This window comes from Phalangium opilio, unplaced genomic scaffold (genome assembly GCF_054372755.1).
Source record: "Phalangium opilio isolate 3A_F unplaced genomic scaffold, DU_Popi_V2 ptg000003l_1, whole genome shotgun sequence".
Taxonomy (NCBI): domain Eukaryota; kingdom Metazoa; phylum Arthropoda; class Arachnida; order Opiliones; family Phalangiidae; genus Phalangium; species Phalangium opilio.
In genome coordinates this window covers 5,646,285-5,668,121 of record NW_028324145.1, presented here as the reverse complement: position 1 = coordinate 5,668,121, position 21,837 = coordinate 5,646,285, and the positions used below count along the sequence as shown (strand labels likewise).

At 37.5% G+C, this 21,837-nt stretch overlaps 2 protein-coding genes across 8 annotated transcripts in view; one reads left to right on the top strand and one right to left on the bottom strand.

The window, feature by feature from the left end:
• Window positions 1-20,614, top strand: part of Wdr62 (WD repeat domain 62) — a 51,420-nt gene extending 30,806 nt beyond the window's left edge. For 2 of the 7 annotated variants that reach the window (XM_089837473.1, XM_089837472.1), the window contains exons 3-26: window positions 13,207-13,298; window positions 13,395-13,515; window positions 13,583-13,675; window positions 13,752-13,967; window positions 14,041-14,226; window positions 14,294-14,454; window positions 14,527-14,716; window positions 14,797-14,943; window positions 15,018-15,291; window positions 15,354-15,550; window positions 15,619-15,813; window positions 15,875-16,050; window positions 16,465-16,569; window positions 16,646-16,793; window positions 16,853-17,003; window positions 17,069-17,136; window positions 17,290-17,343; window positions 17,433-18,044; window positions 18,106-18,195; window positions 18,280-18,463; window positions 18,562-18,799; window positions 18,875-19,356; window positions 19,422-19,498; window positions 19,570-20,614. In XM_089837473.1, the coding sequence (XP_089693599.1) occupies window positions 13,207-13,298; window positions 13,395-13,515; window positions 13,583-13,675; window positions 13,752-13,967; window positions 14,041-14,226; window positions 14,294-14,454; window positions 14,527-14,716; window positions 14,797-14,943; window positions 15,018-15,291; window positions 15,354-15,550; window positions 15,619-15,813; window positions 15,875-16,050; window positions 16,465-16,569; window positions 16,646-16,793; window positions 16,853-17,003; window positions 17,069-17,136; window positions 17,290-17,343; window positions 17,433-18,044; window positions 18,106-18,195; window positions 18,280-18,463; window positions 18,562-18,799; window positions 18,875-19,356; window positions 19,422-19,498; window positions 19,570-19,875 (4,563 nt within the window). In that variant the 3' untranslated portion in view covers window positions 19,876-20,614. Of the gene's footprint in view, window positions 1-5,935; window positions 6,156-13,206; window positions 13,299-13,394; window positions 13,516-13,582; window positions 13,676-13,751; window positions 13,968-14,040; window positions 14,227-14,293; window positions 14,455-14,526; window positions 14,717-14,796; window positions 14,944-15,017; window positions 15,292-15,353; window positions 15,551-15,618; window positions 15,814-15,874; window positions 16,051-16,464; window positions 16,570-16,645; window positions 16,794-16,852; window positions 17,004-17,068; window positions 17,137-17,289; window positions 17,344-17,432; window positions 18,045-18,105; window positions 18,196-18,279; window positions 18,464-18,561; window positions 18,800-18,874; window positions 19,357-19,421; window positions 19,499-19,569 lie in introns of those variants that run through there. The other 5 variants (XM_089837476.1, XM_089837475.1, XM_089837474.1 and 2 more) reach the window with 5 other exon arrangements.
• On the bottom strand, window positions 20,571-21,790 carry LOC149717295 (DNA replication complex GINS protein PSF1-like). Its single transcript, XM_089837706.1, has 6 exons — window positions 21,651-21,790; window positions 21,443-21,507; window positions 21,280-21,375; window positions 21,021-21,216; window positions 20,744-20,818; window positions 20,571-20,677 (listed from the first exon to the last, which is right to left on the bottom strand). Exons 1-6 carry the CDS (start codon window positions 21,720-21,722, stop codon window positions 20,612-20,614), a joined length of 570 nt encoding a protein of 189 aa, XP_089693832.1. The 5' UTR covers window positions 21,723-21,790; the 3' UTR covers window positions 20,571-20,611.
• Between the last annotated feature and the right edge of the window lie 47 nt (window positions 21,791-21,837).

Here is a 21,837-nt window from a genome sequence, read left to right as displayed (position 1 = left end):
TGCTATATATTCTTCTATATTTGTGGTTTGGTTTCGTACCACCATTATCCATCAGAAAATTACCTGATAAAATAATTACCCAGAAATGTTTGGAGAAAATGTTATTCCACTATTAAAATTCCTGCATTTTTTATGGGAATTTTTTTATATAATTTTGAGGAAAATTTTGTCGGTTTGTATCTTCGTATTTTAATTGAAATTAGCGGTGCGTGTATGGCTGGTAAGTGTGGGGGGCATTGAACAGAGTAATTAGACTCGAAATTCATTCTTTGAGAGCGTGGGATGTTTTTGATAACCCAATACTTTCCGCTTTTTATTATTATTATATATATTTTTTCAAATTATATCCCGTTATATACAGGGTATTACAAAAAAGGTGGGTGGTAGGAGATACCGAAGTACAGTGGGTTCTATGGGCGATTTTGAGTCGAAAATATTCTATAATACTTTACCCTAATGGAGAAGGGGTGGAGTTATCCGTGAAACACTCCAATGGTCATAGGGCAAACTGTCATTGAATTACATTTGGTCATTTTCGTCTCAAAATCGTCCACTGAACTTAGGTAAGTCCTACCACCCTTTTTGAAACACCTTGTATATAATATAGTAAAGTTTTAAGCGTGGGTTCATTTTGCAGAGGTATATATATATATGAATTGAAAGCGGTTTTTAATTTGAAAAGTTAATTAGTTTGATTAATCATCGAATGTTTTTTTTTCTATTCATGAATGGGACCTGTTGTACGTATGTTCGGTATTTGAAATTAAATATTATTAAAAACAACCAATTTTGGTTGGTTGTCCTTGGTATACCCGAACCTGAAAACCTTTCTTAAGTCATTCGTTGCTACGTAAGCTTTCAGTTATAAGTTTCTATGTCTGATGTACGCGAAACTACTATATTGAAAACCTTGAATAATTCTCTCAGACAATAGACAAACTAGAACGAATGGATAATCTTACGTTTTCTAATTTAAGATCCCTTTTCTTGCGGCGTCCGTGAAATAAAATCGAGACAAGATCACGCCATAAAATATTTGGTGTTATTATATCGAGGTCATTTAAACTCCTCTCCAATCAAGCTTGAAACCGCTGCTCGCTTTACTTTCGTATTCTTTACTTTAAAGGGATACTACATGCTACAATGTTTTCTGTTTTAATCGAAAGAGCGTGTAAAATAATGAATATATCAATTAGAACCATGTTTCTATCTACAATCTAGTAGCGATATCTAGTTTATTAGGGATACGGTATAAGATGCCTAGGTATTCCCGCGCCATTGTCCCAGTCCCCCTTTCAAAATACAAGGGGGGACGTAAAACGAGGCCGGGCTATTTCGCCTCTCCTCAGTCGGAAAATACGGAATTTTCGTCATTCGCGTCGCGCTGACTTGAGTATTCAAGAACCAATGAGATGCTGGTTGTAATTTAGAGGGGGGATTAACTCCGGACCTACGTTTGGACTGCAGATAAAGCTAGAAATGTGGCGAATTATACCCTCTCCCTAATAAACTAGATATGACTTCTTGCTACAATATTATAGAAGATATGAGAAATTAAGTTTTCGTAATGGATGGCACTACGCGTTAGGCTTTCACGTGAAGCACTGGGAGGTACCCCTATTGGATGCCTAGTACCACCTGACGGATTCGTCCAATAGGTATACTCCCCAGTGCTTCGCGGGAAAGCCGAACGCGTAGTGCCATCCATTACGGAAACTTAATTGCTCGTATCTTCTAAAATATTGTAAACAGATAACAGAAATATGGTTGCATTTGATATTTTCATTATTTTATACGGTCTTAATTAAAAGTCTTTCAATATCCTTTTCCTTTAAGCCTTTTATTTATGGGAGTACCGGGTGTATTCTAATTAAGTCTAGAAACTCGGAAAACTCGCCTCCCATGTGTATAACTCCACCGAGCTAAACTCGGAATAAGGGCTTTCCGCTCCAGCGCTTGATTGCCCTAACCGAATATCAGCGCGTAATCTGCGTTTTGGGATATATAGCCACACACGCAGATATAAATGAGACTGCTGCGTTACCGGCCTTCTGCTACTGCTTCTATATTTTTCAAATACTGCAGTTTCAGCATGCAGTTTCCCGTCCGTTACAGAACGCAACGCAACGCCATATAAGAATGAATTGCCTTCTGTTAGGTCCGACGACAGATTCGCTCTTTGTGTCTGCTGAAATTAGATCCCAAAGTTGCTAATACAGTACCCTAATTTTGGCGGGATTTCGCAAAAACATATCAAAAAACACCCGCCATTTCTAAACAAAAAGAAAAAAAATGCGCCAAATTTTGGCGGGAAAAAGAACGCACCATTTCAAAACAAAACAAGCGCCAAACTTTGGCGGGAAAGTCAAAATAATTCGGGAAACCGCTTTAATTCGAATATAAGTTTAAATTTGTCCTTTGTCAATCGACATCTTGTTTCTTTTTAAAGTTAATGACTTAGTAAATGAACATGTGCGTGTTTAGAGCAATTTTTATGTTTGAAAAAAATGTTATGCCAGAAAAAAGAATGGATCGTTTTTGTTTCCTAAAGGTCTTTTTAAAACGCAGCAGCTGTAAAAATTTTTTGTCCCCTCATACTTGGCACTTTAATTAGCGATCTGACAATTTTCAGAAACTCTTTCTTATTTTTTTAGTTTCTTCAACCCCTTCTTTCCCCCCCTTTAAAAATTAAAATTCAGTAGACAGGAGCTAAGATTTAAAAATACACTCGTTTCCTGTCGGCTATTCACGTTTGATATCACACACACTTTATCCTAAATATTGATTTTCCATTAATTTAGAAATTGCTGTAAAAATAACTTAAGGATGAGGGATCAATATTATTGTTTTCTTTTGAGAATAATACTACTATATCATAAGTTCATAAGTAAGTTCCATAAGTTTGTCACTGGTTACAAACTGGAGCTTGTCATCAAGTGACTTAGGTCATAGATTCGAGGTAAAGCGACGTCTGGTGAGGCGCTGTCAAAGGCTTAGTACAGCAGACTAAATAGGAAGATGGAAGTCCTGCAAAATTAACAACCGAGTGTAGGACTTCAATTCTCGCTTGTCGTTCTCGAACTAGCTTTCTGTAAGTCAATAGCTAGCATTACGAAGTATAGGAAGTGGGATACTTATGTAACGTATCTTATAAACTTATGTCTATATGAGATGAGGATGAAATGTTTGAAAGGGCGTCGTCTTGTGTATAGCATAGAGGTCACTCTAATGAGAGCTATTATTATTTTTTTAACATAACGGAATCTAATTACGAAGGAGGGATGTAGTACATTTTCCATATGTCCGTCGTCGGTTTTATAGTATGCGCTGACCTAGTTCTCCATCGCCTCTAATTAACATTTAATAACGTTTGGTGTGGTTTCTTTTTTTCTTACAAACTGCAAAATAGCTTCCTCTGTAACAACCATAAACTTGTTTTGTTTTCACTAAGTCCAAACAGTGTCCGCGTACTCTATAAACTATAAACCACTTACCAAAATATAAACCTGGTGTATATTTAAACGTAATTTGCATAATTTGTTCTCTCTCTTTTCAAAATGGCGGGGGGGGGGACGAAATATCGTCTGCGGAATATCCCGTTGATCCAAAGACGTTAAACTATAATTGTGCAGACCAGTGTTGTGAGTGCAGTTCAACCGCTATCTATAACACACGAAAAAGCTTGTAGTTCTATTCGATTCAGTCATCATTCAGTTCCAAACATGCAGAATATGCTCTAATAACAAATGACTGGCAACCCTGTGAAGCGCGGTTAAAGTTAAGAAACGGAGGGGAAAATTTAGTGCACACTATCTATAGGTCTTATTAGTCCAAAAATCCTTCAGTTTTAAGTTATATCTAACGTCTTTGTTTTGTCTCGTCTCAAGAAAACACGGTTGTTAAACACCAGACTATATTTTATCCCTGACTTCTGAAAAAGATCTTGTTTGCTCGTCAGTCTTTACTCTTGATTGAGTCTTTTAAGGCTTTACCTATAAAATGGTTTAGTTTATCACGATGATATTCAAGTATATGTAGAACATTTTTTTAACACTTTAACAAGGTATAATTGGCGTGAAACCTGTCTTGATACGAAAATATAAATTTATATTCCGAGTGGTCCATTGTATTGTCAAGAGAGTGTTGTCGCGGGCGAAATCAGTTCCGGAGGGAGGTGTTATACAAAGATGGGCGTTGACGTCTGCAGACCATGCTTCGTAAATTTGTTATTTTTCTGCAAATCGGGGACGTCGCCAATACAAATACCTTACCTCAAGAAGCATAAATCTTTATTCTTAAAACTCGCAACACCTTTCTCTTTTTATTTGAGACTAAATCGCGTGAAATTCGCGCCATATTTCTTGATTAGCGTAACCAAAATTAAACCCCAGCCATGCATTTGTTTAGTTACGCGAGCCCCGCCATTTCCTGTTTCAACTAATTATGAATATGTAGGTTTTAGGACTCTGTCGCACGTGGACGTGGAAGTGTACTAAATAATTTGTTGAATTAATAACAAGACTCCGGAATGAATTTTATATTATTTTTGAAATGATGAGTATATACAGAATATATTTTGATCACGTAGGTACTTTGGTGTAGGTTTAGTTGGATATACAAGGTGTGTACTAAAGGGGCTACAGAAATTTCCTTTCCACGTTTCTTAACTTTAACCACGCTTCACAGGGTTGCCAGAAATTTGTTATTAGAGCATCTCCTGTAGGTTTGGAACTGAATCGAACAGAAGCTCTACAAGCTTTTCAGTATGTTATATGTAGATAGAGGTTGAATTGCACACGTCACAAATAACTGGAAAACACTTGTCCGCACTCTGCACACTTATCTATTTCTCGTACGATACCACGAACTTTGAAATACAAAATTAACAGTCAAGCATATTAAATACATTTCCGCGCAACATCCCCATATTGCCACTACTACACTTTTGGAGGGACATCAGAAAATTGGGGGAGATTACTTGGGATTCACGGATTATGTGATAGCCCTATACATTTTCTCTTTTCTACAATTTACAAAATGCTAGGGGTTACTATGACAATCAGGACAGGAGCAATTAAGCTAATTAGTAAAAGATATCGTTGTCTCTGTATTCTAATCCTTATTGACACCTACCTTCTTTTTGATATCCTTAGATTGTGATGTTATTATATCTCTATTTATTCCCTTCCCTATAATGATAAATATTTGGAATTACCCCAATCAGCGCTCGAGTAAATTAGATTTGAAAACCATTTATTTTCGAAATTGCACTTACAAATGACTGGCAACACTTGCCTGCACATTATTCCATACATGATAACCCAAACCGGCGTTTGCATTTCTCTATTTTCGTGTTAGACTGATGAGGTCATATTCTTCACCTGTATTCCTTCATCAGAAAATAAAAACCTTAAGTAAAAGTATTCAACCTCAACCTCCACACAATCTCAAACGGCGCGCAACCTGTTGCCTTGCCTGTAAAAGAGAATTTTATTGTAGGTAGAAAAATTTTCATCCCTCCTATAAAAGAAAATATACATTTTTTTGTTATTTAGTGGCACGGGCTTCACCCCGAGCCACGTAACGCCACTCCTACCTAAAACCCAAGCCTTACCAGGAGAGTTACCTTTCCATATTTTTTTATTCCCCGTCTAAATACATTATGCACCTTTCTTGGCCCAGTCGGCTTCTAAAATCCCTACGCTCTTTTCGCGATTACGTGAATTCGAAATTGGGAAAATTTTCAACCCTCCTGCCATGCCACGCAACGCGTCATCATCCGTTGCTAGCCCAACTGCTTAGCTAAAATCGTACGCTCTACGTAGCTAGCTAGCAAGCTACCCAGCCAAGAGTGAACTGGCTGGCTGGCTGGCGTGTATAGTATGTAGTCACTAGTCTAGCGGCAGACGTCACTTAGACCACGACGCGGTCGGTTGCTCTCCAAAAGTTCGGACGCCTACCTGAGTGTGTTGATTTGGTTCTTTTTTCTGTATTCGGGGTTTTCGTTATTATAGACGCCGGTTTTTGATTGTGTGGAATGATTGTTGTTAAGTTCTTGCGTTACTCGGATTAAACCTGCCAAATTAATTACTTTAAAAATGGATGAAGAAAATCAGAATCAAAGTGTTGGATTAAATTCGCCGCTCTATTCAGAGGTGAGTTGAATCAGGAGCTTGTGTTTGAATTAGGGACATAACAGGGCCCGGGACAACGCGAGGGGACAACGTTAATATTAAAGTAATTAATTCGTTACATTTTTGTTATGTTTTCACGTATTTCGTAGGATTTTATCCACAATTCGTGGTGGGATTTTTTAGTATAAAGATAATTATTTTCTCCTCTAGGGGGTTTGGCCTCTGTTTTTTAATTTTACACGTAATTTTAATTACGGTAAAATTTAAGAAACGGCACCAAAACCCCTGTCCCTGTCCCTGTCCCTGTCCCGGACGCGTCCGCGAAACGAACGCTTACGATGAGAGAGAGAGGGAAACCGGTCGCGTCCGCGAAACGTACGCTTACGATGAGAGAGAGAGATCGCTAGCGTACGCGGTGGCGATACGAAGCTCCGCGTAGAGAGAGAACTGCCTGCCTGGTATATTAGTGAGAGGGGGAAGAGGGAGAGGGGGCATCCCGCTCGGAGAGAGAGGAAAGAAAGGTAGTTTAAATCTCGCGGGCTTTTTTGAGTGAAGGGAAACAAGATGATAATTTTCGTGCACTACTGCACTTTGTGCGCGTGATACATCAGAGATTATGCTGGATGGTTAGGTTAGGTTTCGTAAAATAGAGGGGACGCTTTACGGTCATAGTGATTTCTGGTTTAGGGGATCCAGGATTTTGTTTAAATACATTATTTGATTCGTATGGTTTTTAAAAATTATACTTTAGTGGGGTGCACAATTTAATTTCATTAATATTATTTGAAATGTGACGTTATTAGAAATTAAGGGGATACACGATTGTGTTTCAGAAATGTTTTTAGTTGTACGATTTATTGGAAATCAACTATACGGGGGGGTCACGTGAGCCGTGTAAAATTACTATTAAGGCCCAGCCCTTGGGCCATCTTGTTTTATGGTGGTAGCATTCCAACCGGATTTTTTTTTCTTCCCCTCGCCGGTAAAGTGACTTTGAATTAGAGGACATTCCCCTTTAATTTTTACCTTTCTCCGCTCGATTTATTGAATCGACTTGTCACCGTCCGAATTCATTTACTATACTAAGCCTAAATAAGAAAGTTTCTCCACAAACGTTAGGCTTAGCGAATCATTGTTATAATGAGGTTAGTTATGTCAAACCTCTACTCTACGCCCATTCATATAATATAAACACACCTTGGTGTTACTGTTATTACGAAACATTTCGTAACCTTTCAAACTTCTTTCTTTAAATATTGTTTTTGTAATAGAGTTGTGTCGTGTCGTGTTATGGAAATTCGAATTTGAAACGGCTAAAAATTAGGCCCGAACTTTAGAGTTTTAGCAAGGTTTATAATTATAAAATTAATTTTTATTTTCAAATAAATTATTTGCATATAGAGTGGGGCCAAACAGCGGCGGTTGTACTTTGAAACCTTTTACGATGATGTCTTTTTATATTTGGAGATTATCCAAAAACAAAACCGTGTGTGCAATATCTAAGTAATTATCTTTGTATAGATGCTTAGGTAATCAACGTGGAATGTTGAATATTCTTTCAAGCGCGTCTTCGAGATTGTATACGTCGTTTAAATAATATGCAAATCTCTTGTCGGTATGACGAAAGAGTTGAAAAGTTCTCGGGCCCTAAACACTGGTTTTAAAAATTACGACGCGTGGGTTTATTCGTTCCGTGTGACATAAGGTGCCCGAATTAAAATTTTAAAGGGTGTTTGAAAGATAAACAAACTAAAAGTTGACGCCTTTTTTTTTCTTAAGAATTATGTAAATTTTCTCTCGGAGTCATCATTAACTTAAAATAATAATAATTTTGTAGGGTGCACAGCGAAAAGATGTTTACGATGCTATATTTAAAACCATAAGTTCATAAGATATGTCACATAAGTTTGTCACCGGTTACAAACTCGAACTTGTAATGAAGTGACGTAGGTCATAGATTCGAGGTAAAGCGACGCCTGGTGAGGCGCTGTCAAAGGTTTAATGCAGACTAAATAGGAAGATGGACTGCAAAATTAACCGAGTGTAGTTACCGAGAGCTTGTCATGAAATTACGTCGGTTAAACGTCATAGATTCGAGGTAAAGCGACACCTGGTGACTCGGTGAGGCGCTGTCAAAGGCTTAGTACAGACTAAATAGGAAGATGGAAGTAATGCAAAATTAACCGAGTGTAGTTACTAAGAGCTTGTCATGAAATGACGTCGGTGAATGTCATAGATTCGAGGTAAAGCGACGCCTGGTGAGGCACTGTCAAAGGCTTAGTATAAGACTAAATAGGAAGATGGACTGCAAAATTAACCGAGTGTAGTTACTGAGAGCTTGTCATGAAATGTCTTAGGTGAAACGTCATAGATTTGAGGTAAAGCGACGCCTGGCGAGGCACTGTTAAAGGCTTAGTATAAGACTAAATAGAAAGATGGACTGCAAATTTAACCGAGTGTAGTCAATTCTCGCGTCTTCCAGATCGAACTAGCTCGAGCTGTAAGTCTCTAACATTACGAAGTATAGGAAGTGTCATACTTATGGAGCATATCTTATAAACTTATGTTAAAACGAAACACATCACGTACGGTTTTTAATTAGAGGTCGGCGAATTTTCAATTTGTCAGGATGAATTTGCGATATTAAAATATATCTTCTATGAATTTATTTTATTTATTAACATCGGTACTAGGTAGAGGGAATTGAACTTTTATTTCATCTCTACTAGGCCTAGTTGAGTAATTGTACGCAATTCTATGAGGGGAAAACGGGTCAAAAGCGAGCGTATCGAGGTTGGCGACCCGAAACTAACTTTTTTTTCTGATATATTTTAATTGCATGTGGGTGCCGTAGCGGTTTTTGTTGCTTGAGGAAATAGAAACGTGTGTGGTGGTGGTTGAGTTATATGGGAAAGTAAAGATTTTCCGTGCGGGTTTGTCTTATGTTAAGAAAAACTCGGTTTTGTTTTAAAAAATAAAAGTTATAACAGGGTTCCTACGGAACCCGGATAAGTCAGGGCCCTCGGGGGTTTGGAAAATGTGGGAAAAAGTTAGGGATAAGTCATTGATTTGGAAAATGTGGGAAAATCTTAGGGATAAGTCAGGGTTTTAAAGTATTTTCCTAAAAAACTCAGGGATTTCGTTTGGTATATCAAATCATCCTTGGAACATTGCTAAATATTGGCCAAGTGTGATGAAGTGCACTCTGGGTAAACACGTTAAAATGGTCAGGGATATTTGCTAAATTTGGTCAGGGGTGAGCTGGAAAAGTCGGGTATTTTCAATATAAAAGTTTAGTCCGAACCCTGTAATAATTAAGTAGGTGAATTTTTTAATTTTGAGAATGGTTTTAATTATCTGAATTGATTAGAAGTTAAAGGAAAGGTCATTGTTGGAAACTAACGTAAATTAGTTGTTCGTATCTTCTTTTAAATCATCACACAATCATCCACAATTCCAATCTGAAAACCTTGGTTTCCTATTTGTCTACAACAAAGAATTTAGATATGCCTCCTAACAATATGGGCTTTGGTGGACTGGTAACGTTGAAGTCTTATCTAACGTCTTTGTTGTCCGCATACCGGATGTTACTCTTAATCCTTAAGCAGACGATACTACAGACCCGCCCCTTTTTTTAAATGGTCTAATAGAAAAGGATAAAAAATAGAATGAACTTTTCCTTCTTAAACCGCTTGGAGAAATCGGGGTTATGTCCAATTTAAAGTTACATTGTTACACGCGTCATTGGTTGGTAATAGCGAAATCTTTCAACAAAGAAAAAAAATACACATAATATTTATAAAAAGTATAAGCACGAAAAGGGAGGAACTTTGTGATAAATGTTTTACGGTTTAAAAATTGATTCGAAAAGCTGCAGTGAAAATTTTTACTTATTCCGAATTGTTTTTGAGGTTTAGATATGTTCCTGGCTCTGGCCGAGGGTCAAGGAAGTAAAGAGAACACGTTGTTTTTTATTTGTTTTAACGTGAAGCAGCGGAGAGATTTTTATTAAAAAAAAACGTGAAGACATGTAGGGGAGGTGGGTGTTTAGTTAGGTCTACGGCCTTCCATGAGATTTGTTTGGATGGATGCGTGGATACTTCAGGGAGAAGAGAAGTATAACGCAAATTCTTAAAAGCTATTTGAACATTCGCGTCGGGTCTTCTTCTTTCGAAGGGTGTAAAACTGGATCAACTAGTTTAGGAGGAGGGAGAACTTCTATTTTATTCATTCTCTCCTAAATAAGGGGATGAGGAAATCACCAGGAAACTCAGCGTTGGTGGTGAAAGAAGAAGGCAAATTATGTCAAGATAGGTTGTGGGAAAATATGAAATTGTATGTATATGAGCAGAGGTATAGTCTCGAATTTTAATATCAAATTCGAGAAGAAAAGGTTTCCCAGACTATTATACTTTTATGAAATGTATAATTTCACACGAAAATTTATTATTTCGGGCGTTTATTTTTCAAAATTTCTCGAGATACATGTCACTGACAGATATTGCGGTTTAGTATATCATTTGTAAATTATTTCTTGTATTTTTGTTGTGATTTGTCAAAGTTTAAGTTTCTACAATAGTTTGCTGACTAGTGTCGCCTCTAATTTGAGGAGAAAATTTCTCTAGCACCTTCTGTATCTACAGGGAATTTGGAGGATGTTTTTTGGGCGATTTTGAGTTGAAAGGTTCTGTGACATTTTGTCGTCCGAGCCACCGTTTTCAAGTTAAGATTGGAGTATTTTACATCCCCCTTAATTTATGCTAGGCTTATCAGAAACACCCTGTATATGGACCAAACTTCTCATAAAAAATGTCCCACGAGTTTCAGACCATATAGGGAGCAATGACACGCAATATTAACACCCCATATTACTCCAATACTGTCGAAGGAGACATTTGTCACTACCCTATTAATATTTACCCATGTTTTGTTGGGTGTTTTCTTCGTAGAGTTGTCAAAGATATCACTCAAGCTCTCTCTCACTATCAGATTATTTTACATATATATCTAATTTCGGTTGAATAAACACACCTCACAAAACACTAAATTAAAGGCTGGAAGGGTGGTTCCCAATACATTAGTCACGAGTTATGTGATACCAAGAAGCGATATCTAGTTTACTAGGGAGAAGATATAAATTCGCCACATTTCTAGCTTTATCTCCAGTCCAAACGTAGGTCCGGAGTTAATCCCCGCCGCCTCTAAATTACAACCAGCATCTCATTGGTTCTTGAAAACTCACGTCAGCGCGACGCGAATGACGAAAATTACGTAATTTCCGACTGAGGAGAGGCGAAATAGCCCGGCCTCCTTTTACGTCCCCCCTTGTATTTTGAAAGGGGGACTGGGACTGTGGCGCGCGAATACTTAGGCATCTTTTACCTTCTCCCTAGTGAACTAGATATCGCTTCTTGGTGATACCCAAACGTTTCCTAAAAAGGTGTTTACCTAATTTTGACCCCTTAACTATACTATGCCAACTTAACGAAATAAAGTTCTACCCTTAAATTTATTTGACACACATGGCACGTAATTGAAGAAATTCTGGAGCTTTTTCTTAGGCAACAAATGACGTTTTCAATGGTTTTCTTATATATAATAAAGGGACCGTTGTTGTGTTCGAAATATGATATATTACGTTCGTTATAAGTGCCTTTCCACTCACTATAAAGAGTTAAACAAGAAATAAACAAAAATAAAGCATAGTCCAAACTCTCCCCGAGTCCCTCTCTCACTGGTGTTGCTATAGAGGGATAACCTTTTTGTATGTAATAGGAGAAACCTTTTAAGAATTTCTTTGGCCACACTCTTCTATGGTTTCATACTCTTGAAACATAATAATACACAAGCTAATTACCAGCTGCTTGCTGTAGGACAATAAGATATTCTCTCTTAGAATGCTTGAAAACTTCCATAATAAATGCTTTCATTTTGTAATGAAAAAAAGGCAATTTCTTTGGTTGTATCTTTATAGATCCTTTTTTCTTTTTCTTTTTCTTTCTTGGTATTTAAAATATTAGATAAGGAAACGTGACCTTTTTTGGCCCCCTATAAATAATCAAAAACATGAAAAAAAAATTCTAAGGTGTACAGTGTACTATACATAATTTATATTTGACCTCTTGGCTTCATCTTCTTCGGGAAAGACTATCCCATCTGTACATCTTTTTTTTTTTTTAATTTGTAATTCAAATAGGCGTCTAATATCTCTCTCTCCCCTCCCGGGACCAAGTGAACCCTGGCAAATTTTTATTATATATATTATATATAAAAATTTATATTTGATATGAAATTTTAATTTTTAATTTTAGTTTTAAAGCTAGGCTGTTTATACAACATCCTTTTTGTTTGACTTGTAGATTAGCCTTTTATTTTGCGCCAAAGACTAATATTTACATAAGGGTTAAGAGAATTCATTTTCGTCAATCCTTACTTGAATATTGAATTATTTTATAAGCCCATATCTATACCTATGTAAAATAAAAGTCCCAACTGACTGATACTGATAATCAACGCTCAGCCCAAACCGCTTTATGTAGAAGGCTGAAAATTTGCATGGACATTACTTTTAAGTAGTAGGCACACGTCATGAAATATTTTTGTAATCCGCCGCCATCTTGAAAAATGGCCACCAGAATTGTAAAAAAACTTTCACTATGAAATAACGTCCGCGTGTTTCAAAGGATGTAACTAATATTTAGTACACTGGTTGTCCCTATGTCATTTAGACATGTTTTATGGTTTTTAGGAGTTCGATTTACCCTCCGCCATCTTTTAAAATGGCGGCCCCGAAAAGTAATAAAAATGTCCCGACACGCAACGCCGTGTGATTTTTGCTGCTAGTTTTATGATAAAAATATTATTTTCTCGGCCTTTGAAGGCCTTCCAACAAAAACAAAATATAACTGAGTATGATTAGGAGAATTGAGTTGATTCTTAATCAGGTTTACGTAAAGTTTATTTAGAACTTTGATAAGCGTATGCTTTGAGGGCTTTTTCGCGAGTGTTCGGTGGATAAAAATAAGGAATTTAAATCAATTCCTTCCTAATGGGTGGCCCCTTCTGTTTCCAGGTGAAATTGGAGAGGGTTCTAGGGTTAACTGTTTCCAGCAATGCCTCTCTTGACTGTGATCCCGGTACCAGTGTAGTGGCATATCCCGCCGGGTATGTGCCTCGAATAAATTGGAAAACCCCCTTGCCCTTCCTTTAACAGGGTGTTAATTAAATAAACTTTAATCATTTTTAATGGGGCCCTTTTAGTTGCGTTCTGGTGCTATATAATGTTCGGAAAAACAAACAGAATCATATCATCAGTTCTTCCAGAAAAACGATTACATCTCTCGCTTATTCTTTCGATGGAAAATATCTGGCAACCGGAGAGGTTGGTTCATTAGAAAAGAACCGTAGAAATAAATTAGAATTTTATTAATTAAAATGTATATAATTAGTGTGGTCATCAACCACACGTTCGGGTATGGGATGCCCACGAAAAGGTGCAAATCGGTGAATATTCTGGGCATAAATTTGGAATTAATTGCGTGGTAAGAAGGCACCTTTAAGACCATGCTAATATTCGCACCTCCGAAGGTTTATCAAAGGTGTGCCAATTGTTTTCAGGCATTTTCCCCAAATTTGAAATACGTTGTTTCGATTGGTTCCCAACATGATATGATTGTAAATGTTTGGGATTGGAAAAACAACGTAAAAGTGGCTTCGAATAAGGTTTCTTGCAAGGTTAAGGCCGTTTCCTTCGCATCGGGTGGAAATTATTTCGTGACAGTCGGGAATCGTCACGTCAAGTTTTGGTATTTAGAATATTCGAGAACCACTAAGGTAGGATTGTACTTGAACTTGCTTGAAAAGTATTCGCAGAGTTTAAAACGAAAGATTGGGATATAATTTTCAGTACAAACTAGAACCAGTTCCTTTGATGGGTCGATCTGCCATATTAGGTGACCTTAGAAACAATTACTTTTGCGATGTAGCGTGCGGGAAGAATAATATGGCTGATAGCACGTACGCTATCACTAAATCTGGATTGTTATGCGAATTTAATAGTCGACGCTTGCTGGACAAGTGGGTGGAACTTAGGGTATGTAGCATTGTCGCTTAGGTCACGTCTGTCTCGATGACTCGAACGTAATATTAAACCTTTACAGACAACGAGCGCAAATAGCTTGTGCGTCGGACAAGAATTTATATTTATCGGCTGTGCCGATGGACTAGTTAGGTGTTTTAGTCCTTTTAACTTGAATTTTATTTGCACGTTACCACGACCTCACTATTTGGGAGTGGATGTTGCAAAAGGGTTGACTGGCAGGTAAATTAAAGACGACCATGTTGGTCGTATCTTGGCGTTAAGTTCGTTTGTAACATCGTGTTCGTACCTTAGTCACGCCGGAACCCATCCAAAAGGAGCCAAATACCCCGATACAATTGCCGTAACTTTCGACGAAACTTCCAAGAAGGTAACTTGTGTCTACAATGACCACAGTATGTACACGTGGGACATCAAAGACATCAAGAAAGTCGGCAAATCCCATTCCTTTTTATACCACAGTGCCTGCATCTGGGGTGTCGAGGTATATAATTAAAAACTCAAGTGATTAGAGACTCTTTTCTTTGAGATGTGATTTAAAGAATACTTCGGAATTTTTCGTAGACATACCCAACGCCTCCAGATGGTCTTCAAAGTGTTTTACCCCCAGGAACGTTTCTGACTTGTTCTAGCGACGACACAATCAGAGTTTGGAACTTAGAGCCAAATATGAGTCAAAATACAGCGTATCATCGAAATATATATAGTTCCGTTAGTAAAAAATCAATTTCCGGTTATGGTCCATAGGCCCCGTAATCTTCTAAACGTTAATTACGCCATTTTAGGAAACCCTTAAAATTCTCTATATGGATAACGATCTATCCTACTTGTGCGATGTTGATATTAATGCTAGTGGAAGTAACGATAAAGTAGACACGACGTACGATGGTAAAAACGGTGTTCGATGTTTGAAAATAAGCCCAGAAGGTCGGCATTTAGCCGCCGGTGATAGGTCGGGAAATATTCGAATCTGTGATTTAGAGTTCATGGATGAACTCTGTAAAATAGAAGCCCATGATTCGGAAGTATTGTGCCTGGAATATTCCAAAGATTCAAACAGTAAAGATTAACACTCCTATCAAATAAATTTCGATCTAAATTAATCGTGGACCATTCTTTAGATAAACAATTCTTGGCATCAGCTAGCCGAGATCGTCTCATACATATATTTAACGTCAACCAAGATTACGCATTCCAACAAACGCTGGACGATCATTCCTCTTCCATAACTGCGGTTAGATTCGTTCAACAAGGACCAAAATTGCAAATGATCTCGTGCGGAGCCGATAAATCTATTATATTTAGGAAAGCCCAATTTGTAAGATGATTTCATTGAAGCTTTATTTAGACTCTTCGCTAACAAAAACTGGCTTCTTTTCTTTCAAGACGCCTCAGTTAAATTTGATTCGCGAACATCACGTTGTTGGAAAAACAACTTTATACGACATGGAGGTTGACCCTCAACAAGAGCACGTATTAACGGCGTGTCAGGATAGAAATATTCGTATTTATAATGTTCAAAATGGGAAAAGTGTCAGATCTTTCAGGGGGTCTCAAGGGGATGATGGAACATTGATAAAAGTATGTTGATACAAACTTTCATGGTTGGTACTTGGTTAATTGACAATAATTTTGGTTTTAGGTTGTTTTAGATACAAATGGAAATTTCGTGGCGACTAGTTGTACAGATAAAACACTTTACGTCTATGATTATGCTTCTGGTGAATGTATGGCTTGTATGTACGGTCACTCTGAACTAGTAACTGGTCTCAAATTCACCAACAATGGGAAACATCTCATTTCGGTGTCTGGCGATGGGTAAGACAAGATTTTCGGTATTCTATAAAGTATTGAGAGATTTATGAGTACTTTGGGTTGTTCTGTAGAGAACTGAGAGGTTTATAAGTACTTCTTGGTATTCTATAGCGTATAGAAAGGTTTCTAAGTACTTTGGGTTGTTCTATGTAGTATTGAGAGATTTATGAGTACTTTGGGTTGTTCTATGTAGTATTGAGAGATTTATAAGTACTTTGGGTTGTTCTATGTAGTATTGAGAGATTTATGAGTACTTTGGGTTGTTCTATGTAGTATTGAGAGATTTATGAGTGCTTTGGGTTGTTCTATGTAGTATTGAGAGATTTATGAGTACTTAGGGCTGTTCTATATAGTATTGAGAGATTTATAAGTATTTTGGGGTATTCTATAATCTATAAACCTCTCAAATACCCACAGGTGTATATTTGTATGGAAACTGCCATCAGAGTTCAGTAATTTGAACGAAAGTAAACATCAACAACCCGAAAACATTTTGCCAACCATTTGGCAAGATGGAGGAAGGTACGACTTCAGTTTTTAATGTGATAAGGTTTATGAAATTTTACTTATCATTTGCGATATTGTTTAATCTAATTAGGAGTGTAGGTGTGACAAAACCGATACAATCCGCGGAGATGGATAAGAGTAATAAAAATAACAACGCGAAATCTCCTGAAGGGGAGGAAACCAATGGACCAGCTTATCGATTTAGTGTTGGTCAACTTCCATTATGGGCCAAAAAACAAGTAAGAAAACTTAGGGTAGTTTTTCTTTGGATTGTTTAACATTGATTTCTTTGTGTCAGATGTTCGAGGATCTTAGTCAAAGTAAATCCGAGAAAGCATCAGCCCCCGTTCAACCTCGGGGAAGATGGGCTCAAAGAATAGAAGGACAAAACTTAGTTGTAAAGTCGTACTTGGAAACTGATTCCGTCATTCCATTCCCAAATAGTCAAAGTACGTTACTTACAATAACGTAATTGTTAAAAATACTCTGATCTGTATTGTAATTTCTATTCTAGATCAAAAAGATAGTTCGGGACTAAAAGAATTCCAAAAAGTGAGAGAAAGCATTTTGCAATCGTATCAGGTAGTTGTTTTGTGAATGTTTTTTGTGCGGAAACGTAATAGTTTCTCTCCTTTGTTTGCCGTAAATCTGTTATGTGTTTTCTGATTAGTGTTATGCGCTGTTAGTTTAAGGGTTTAAATCCGGTCACCCTGTTTTGTTTTTTTGTTAACTTAGAATAAATCAGAGCAAAATGTCTCGGATGATAGCTCGAAAGAATCGGGAAAACATGTAAATTCTTTTTACTTCGAACTTAGATTTAGTGGGTAACGAAAAAACACTGCGGTTTTGTAATTAAAACTTTCCATTGACAATTTTAGGGAAGCCCAAATAAAAACGTAACTGTTAGACAGTCGCAAGGATTGGATAGAGCCAAATCGCCACCCGAAGTTAAACGAATCAGACATCCGACAGATTCAAGTAGTGCTGGAAGTTTAAAGTTAGAAGATGTGGATGCCGAAGATGAATGTTCCGAAAATGAAAATACGCTCTATTACCCTCCTTCCGATGAGGAATCGGATCACGGAGATGGATCTTACAAAGTTTGTGCCACCAATGAAGACGAAATGAGAGCGACGAGGAAGAAACTTCGACGTTCCAGACCTGATCGGTTAAGAGACTTGTCTTCTCTCAGTACTCCAGATTCCGGTGAAATGAACAGTGAGGATGAGGATGCTTCTACGCCGGTTGAAAGTGAGCCATCCTTCTTGGGTAGCTTTAGCGTTAGTACGGAGAACTTGGAAAGACTCGGACAACGTGAAAAATTCATGAAAAGCAACTATGAAAGTCTGGAGATGGGTGGAAAAGGAGGTGGGATGGTAGATGGAATGCACTTTTCAAGGGCGTCAATATCCGCGAAGTTTTTGGCCAAGAGTGGGTTTTCTGGAAGAAATGAATCAAGTGGGAGTGGAAGTGAAAGCAAAAAATCTCAAGTAAGATTGACTTTAAAGGTTTAGATTAATTATAAGTTAAGTAACTTATAATTAATTTCAGATCAACATTGCACATTCCAAAAAGCGCGAGGAACTAACAAAAGCCTTGAATGAGGCGAAGAAGAAGCTGGAAACAGTAAGAGAGCAAAATGTTTGATTCATTTTTATATCCGTTTGTAATTCTTCTACCATCATTGAAGAAAGGGGATTGTAACGGCGTCACTTATCATTACAGCTTGGTTTCAAAGGCGGTCTAAGCAGCAGTAAAAGTATTGGCGACTTGCACAGTCTTCCTGATAAGGACATCTCATATATCCAAAAGGAATCAGCACCCAGCGACATCCGAAGAACCTCCTCTTTGAGTGACTTATCATTTGGAGGTCCTAGAAGAATTCTCCAACCTTCTCCGGCACCGCCTGGTTAGATCTTACGGAGTTTTCATTATTAATTTTGTCTCGAAATGTGGTTTGCCTTGCGTGTTTTTGCGTTAACTAGCTTATATGTACCGTGTGTGTAGATGTTAATGTCTCTGCTCCACTTTGGAAACAAGCTACACCCGTTACGACGCCGGTTAGGAAATCATCCATGAGTGGAAGTAGACACCAACCAGCCGTCTCTGTAGTGGCTCCTTCTCCTTCTGGAAGGAATTCTCTACCAAGAAGTATCAGTATGGGCTCTCTAAGAGGTGATCCTAATGTAACTCCTCAAAAAGTTCCCTCAGTTCATACTTTGGGTAGAGTCTCCGCGTCCCCCAGGTAAAATATAGCTGTAGATTTGGTAGAAAGTACTAGATACAGCTGTTAAACAAAGAGTGTTACCCCCTATTTAAGGCGATCTTCGGCCATCACTCCCCTCACTAAGGCAGCTTCTTCGTCAACAATGAATTACTTGGGGAGAAACTCCGAGTCTCCCTCTCATAGATACTCTATCGCTAACATCGACATTCAAAGACTTCACTCCGATGACAGTTCTTCGGACACTTCCCCCACTGAACCGCATAAACCTTTACCACTTTCCAAGAGTTTCACATTCGCGCAAAGTAAAAGCCCCGATCCCGGATCTCTAACTCAACAACATTATCCCAGAAGACCCAACACTTTGATGGTGGGGCGTCGCGATTGGAAGAATGATCCATCTAGATCAAAGAGTGAAAAAGATCTTAGAGGAGTCGGTCGGGAAACAAATGATCTTAGGGTTAAAACCTTGAATAGGAATATGCCTTTACCAGATTTATGGGGTAAAGATGTTAGTAACGGTGCTGAGTATATCGGACCCAGAATGGATCTACCTGAAAATCCATCTGATGTTGAATGTAGGGATTATTCATCTTTATTTAGCAGAAATAGGTGTTAATTTTTTTTTATTGTATTTCTGCAGTAACCCAAGAACTCTGTGATGCGGTAGCGGACGAACTAAAGAGAGTTACGTCTTACGCTATGCAAATTTTCCAAAGGGTAATTAAATTCTAGGGATTACGCGTCGTATTTCTTTTTAACATTTTCATAAATGGTTTGGGCGTTTTCAGGTGACATTAAGCTCCGATTTAAGGCCTTCGGAAAAATCCTACATGACAACCTCTTTAGCTCAAGGTGTTTTGCAAGCTCAACAAACACTCAGGCCGGCTGTTCCTCCGATGTATCCCAGTGGTGCTAGCGAACCTTTTAGTAACGCTAGTAAAAGGCCTTCCGTTAGTGATATTTTACCCCCAATGGGGGCCAAGGGGGATCCCAATACCATCGCTTTGCTTCAACAGTACTCTGATAGGCTGTTTAATTTAATCGAGCAGCGTTTTACCAAAACTAACAACCAAGACAGTAAACAAAGCGATTAAACACTCTAATAATTTATTATTTTTTATACTCTTAATTAATTAAATCTTAAGCCTTTTTCGTTAATTATTTTTAAACAAAATTTATCTCGTGTAAGACTTAATTGCTTTTTAAACCAAAATCTAGGAAACTATATTTTATATTCGCGAATAGGAAGGTTTATTTTTCAAGGGGATTTAGAGACCCTTAAACAAAATTCCCCGAAAAACATTTAAAAAGGAAAAAGAAGACGCCTTAAACATATCCTTTATAAATATAAATCTAAATTACAACTACCTGTATTTAAACAAACCAAAAAATTGAAATTTATCCAAAGAAATCCTCGAACGTATCTTATGCGATGGAGATGAATAATATGATGAAGGTAAGCCTGCCTACCACATTTATAGACCAAATTTTAAACATTCCCTTTGCAAAATCCCCAAGTTTAGTGAAGTTAAACCGAAGGCTCCGGTTAAACACCTTTTAGGTTTATACTTTATAGTAAGCGAGCGAAACTAAATTTTCCCCGTACTTTTTCAAAAGCTGCCAAATTATTTAGAGGTTATGTTTTTCTCTTCCCCTCCCCCCCGTCTTCCAGTTTTTTACAAACTGCAAACAAAAAAAAACAACTATTGTGTAAATATTGTAATAATTCGTGTACCTGTATTTTTGCCTATTTTTAAAAATGGTGTCAATCAAATTATTAACTACGAACTTTTTGTATAAAAAAAAAATATATTTCTTTTTTTCAAACTACTACATTATATGTTCTAATATTCCCAAACGAATTAATTGTTCGCATTCATCTCGTTTCAATAGATGCTACAATATGGAAAGGAATTTCTAATTAATACACAGTTTGGGTAATTTACATTATAAATACTTAACTGTAGAGTTTTTCGTTAACGTAACGGAAGTGCCATCATCAAGAGTTAGTTCACCATAATCCACTAAACACCTCACCTAAATTCACAATCGATGTTAGAAAACGCTTAAACCTTTACAAACAATAGAGTGCTGTCAGAAGCGCCGGTGTGACGTCACCCATGCTGTTTTCCCATAAAGAAAAAACGGTAACTGTCATGGCCGCCCATTGCTAAAGGCAGACTCGTGACGTTTAACCTTGGATCTGACGTCACAACTGACAGCACTCTATAGTCTTTACTTGTATGCAAAGAGATTTTGGTGGACTGGTGTTTTGCATTAGATCCATTCCAATGGAATTCATGTACTTGGCGAGGCATTTATTGTAACTGTTGAACCACTTTACTTCACCTTCCGAGAGACATTCTTTTATTTCTGGAGGTAAGACACTTCCAAATGACCAACGTAAATCTTTTAAGTCATTTAGCCGATTATACCTAAAAAAATATTAGGGCTTATTAATCGCGAAGTTAGGCGGGGAAAAAAGGGACTGAACTGACATGTAGGCTAATAGACATCTTTTGTTATGAAGAAGAATTTTGTGGCGTAGTTGAATAGCAGCGTGATAATTTGCATTATCATTCATAACCATAGCTCTGTTGAAATTGTGGCGTTAATAATATTGTTTTGATATGTTTGTCTAGAAAGTCCGTTAACACTTACACATCTTTTTGATTTTCTTCGTAGAGGATTTTACTTTCTTGAATAACTTGCCTAATAGCTTCTTCCTGTATTTAGGCATAGAAAAACGTCAATATGGTAAAAATAGAGTAATGGCACCCCATGTTATTTCCCCATAGAGATTAATACAGTCGAAGGCAGAGGGCTGCCATTACTCTATAAGAAATGCGCTTTATGTGACTGTCATTACATTTATCGGTTTTAGACGGTCCCTAGTTCTTTGGTACTCTTTTACTAGCTCTATGGCTTTAACGCCAAACATTATTAAATTAATTTATATTAAAATAACGCAAAAGACAAAACGAAAGTACAAAACTGGCAACGCAAAAGAACAATGTACAAATTTCCCGCCTTTTTTGACCTATAAAGTGTTGACC

Bases quoted from the DNA above. Each gene is read 5' to 3' on its own strand.
- LOC149717295 (XM_089837706.1), bottom strand. From the start codon at position 21,722: ATGTTTGGCGTTAAAGCCATAGAGCTAGTAAAAGAGTACCAAAGAACT. The intron at 20,819-21,020 runs GTAAAGACTATA...TTGTGAATTTAG, and splicing joins CAAAATCTCTTTGCATACAA to GTGAGGTGTTTAGTGGATTA. The intron at 20,678-20,743 runs GTTAAGTATTTA...TCCATATTGTAG, and splicing joins CGTTAACGAAAAACTCTACA to CATCTATTGAAACGAGATGA.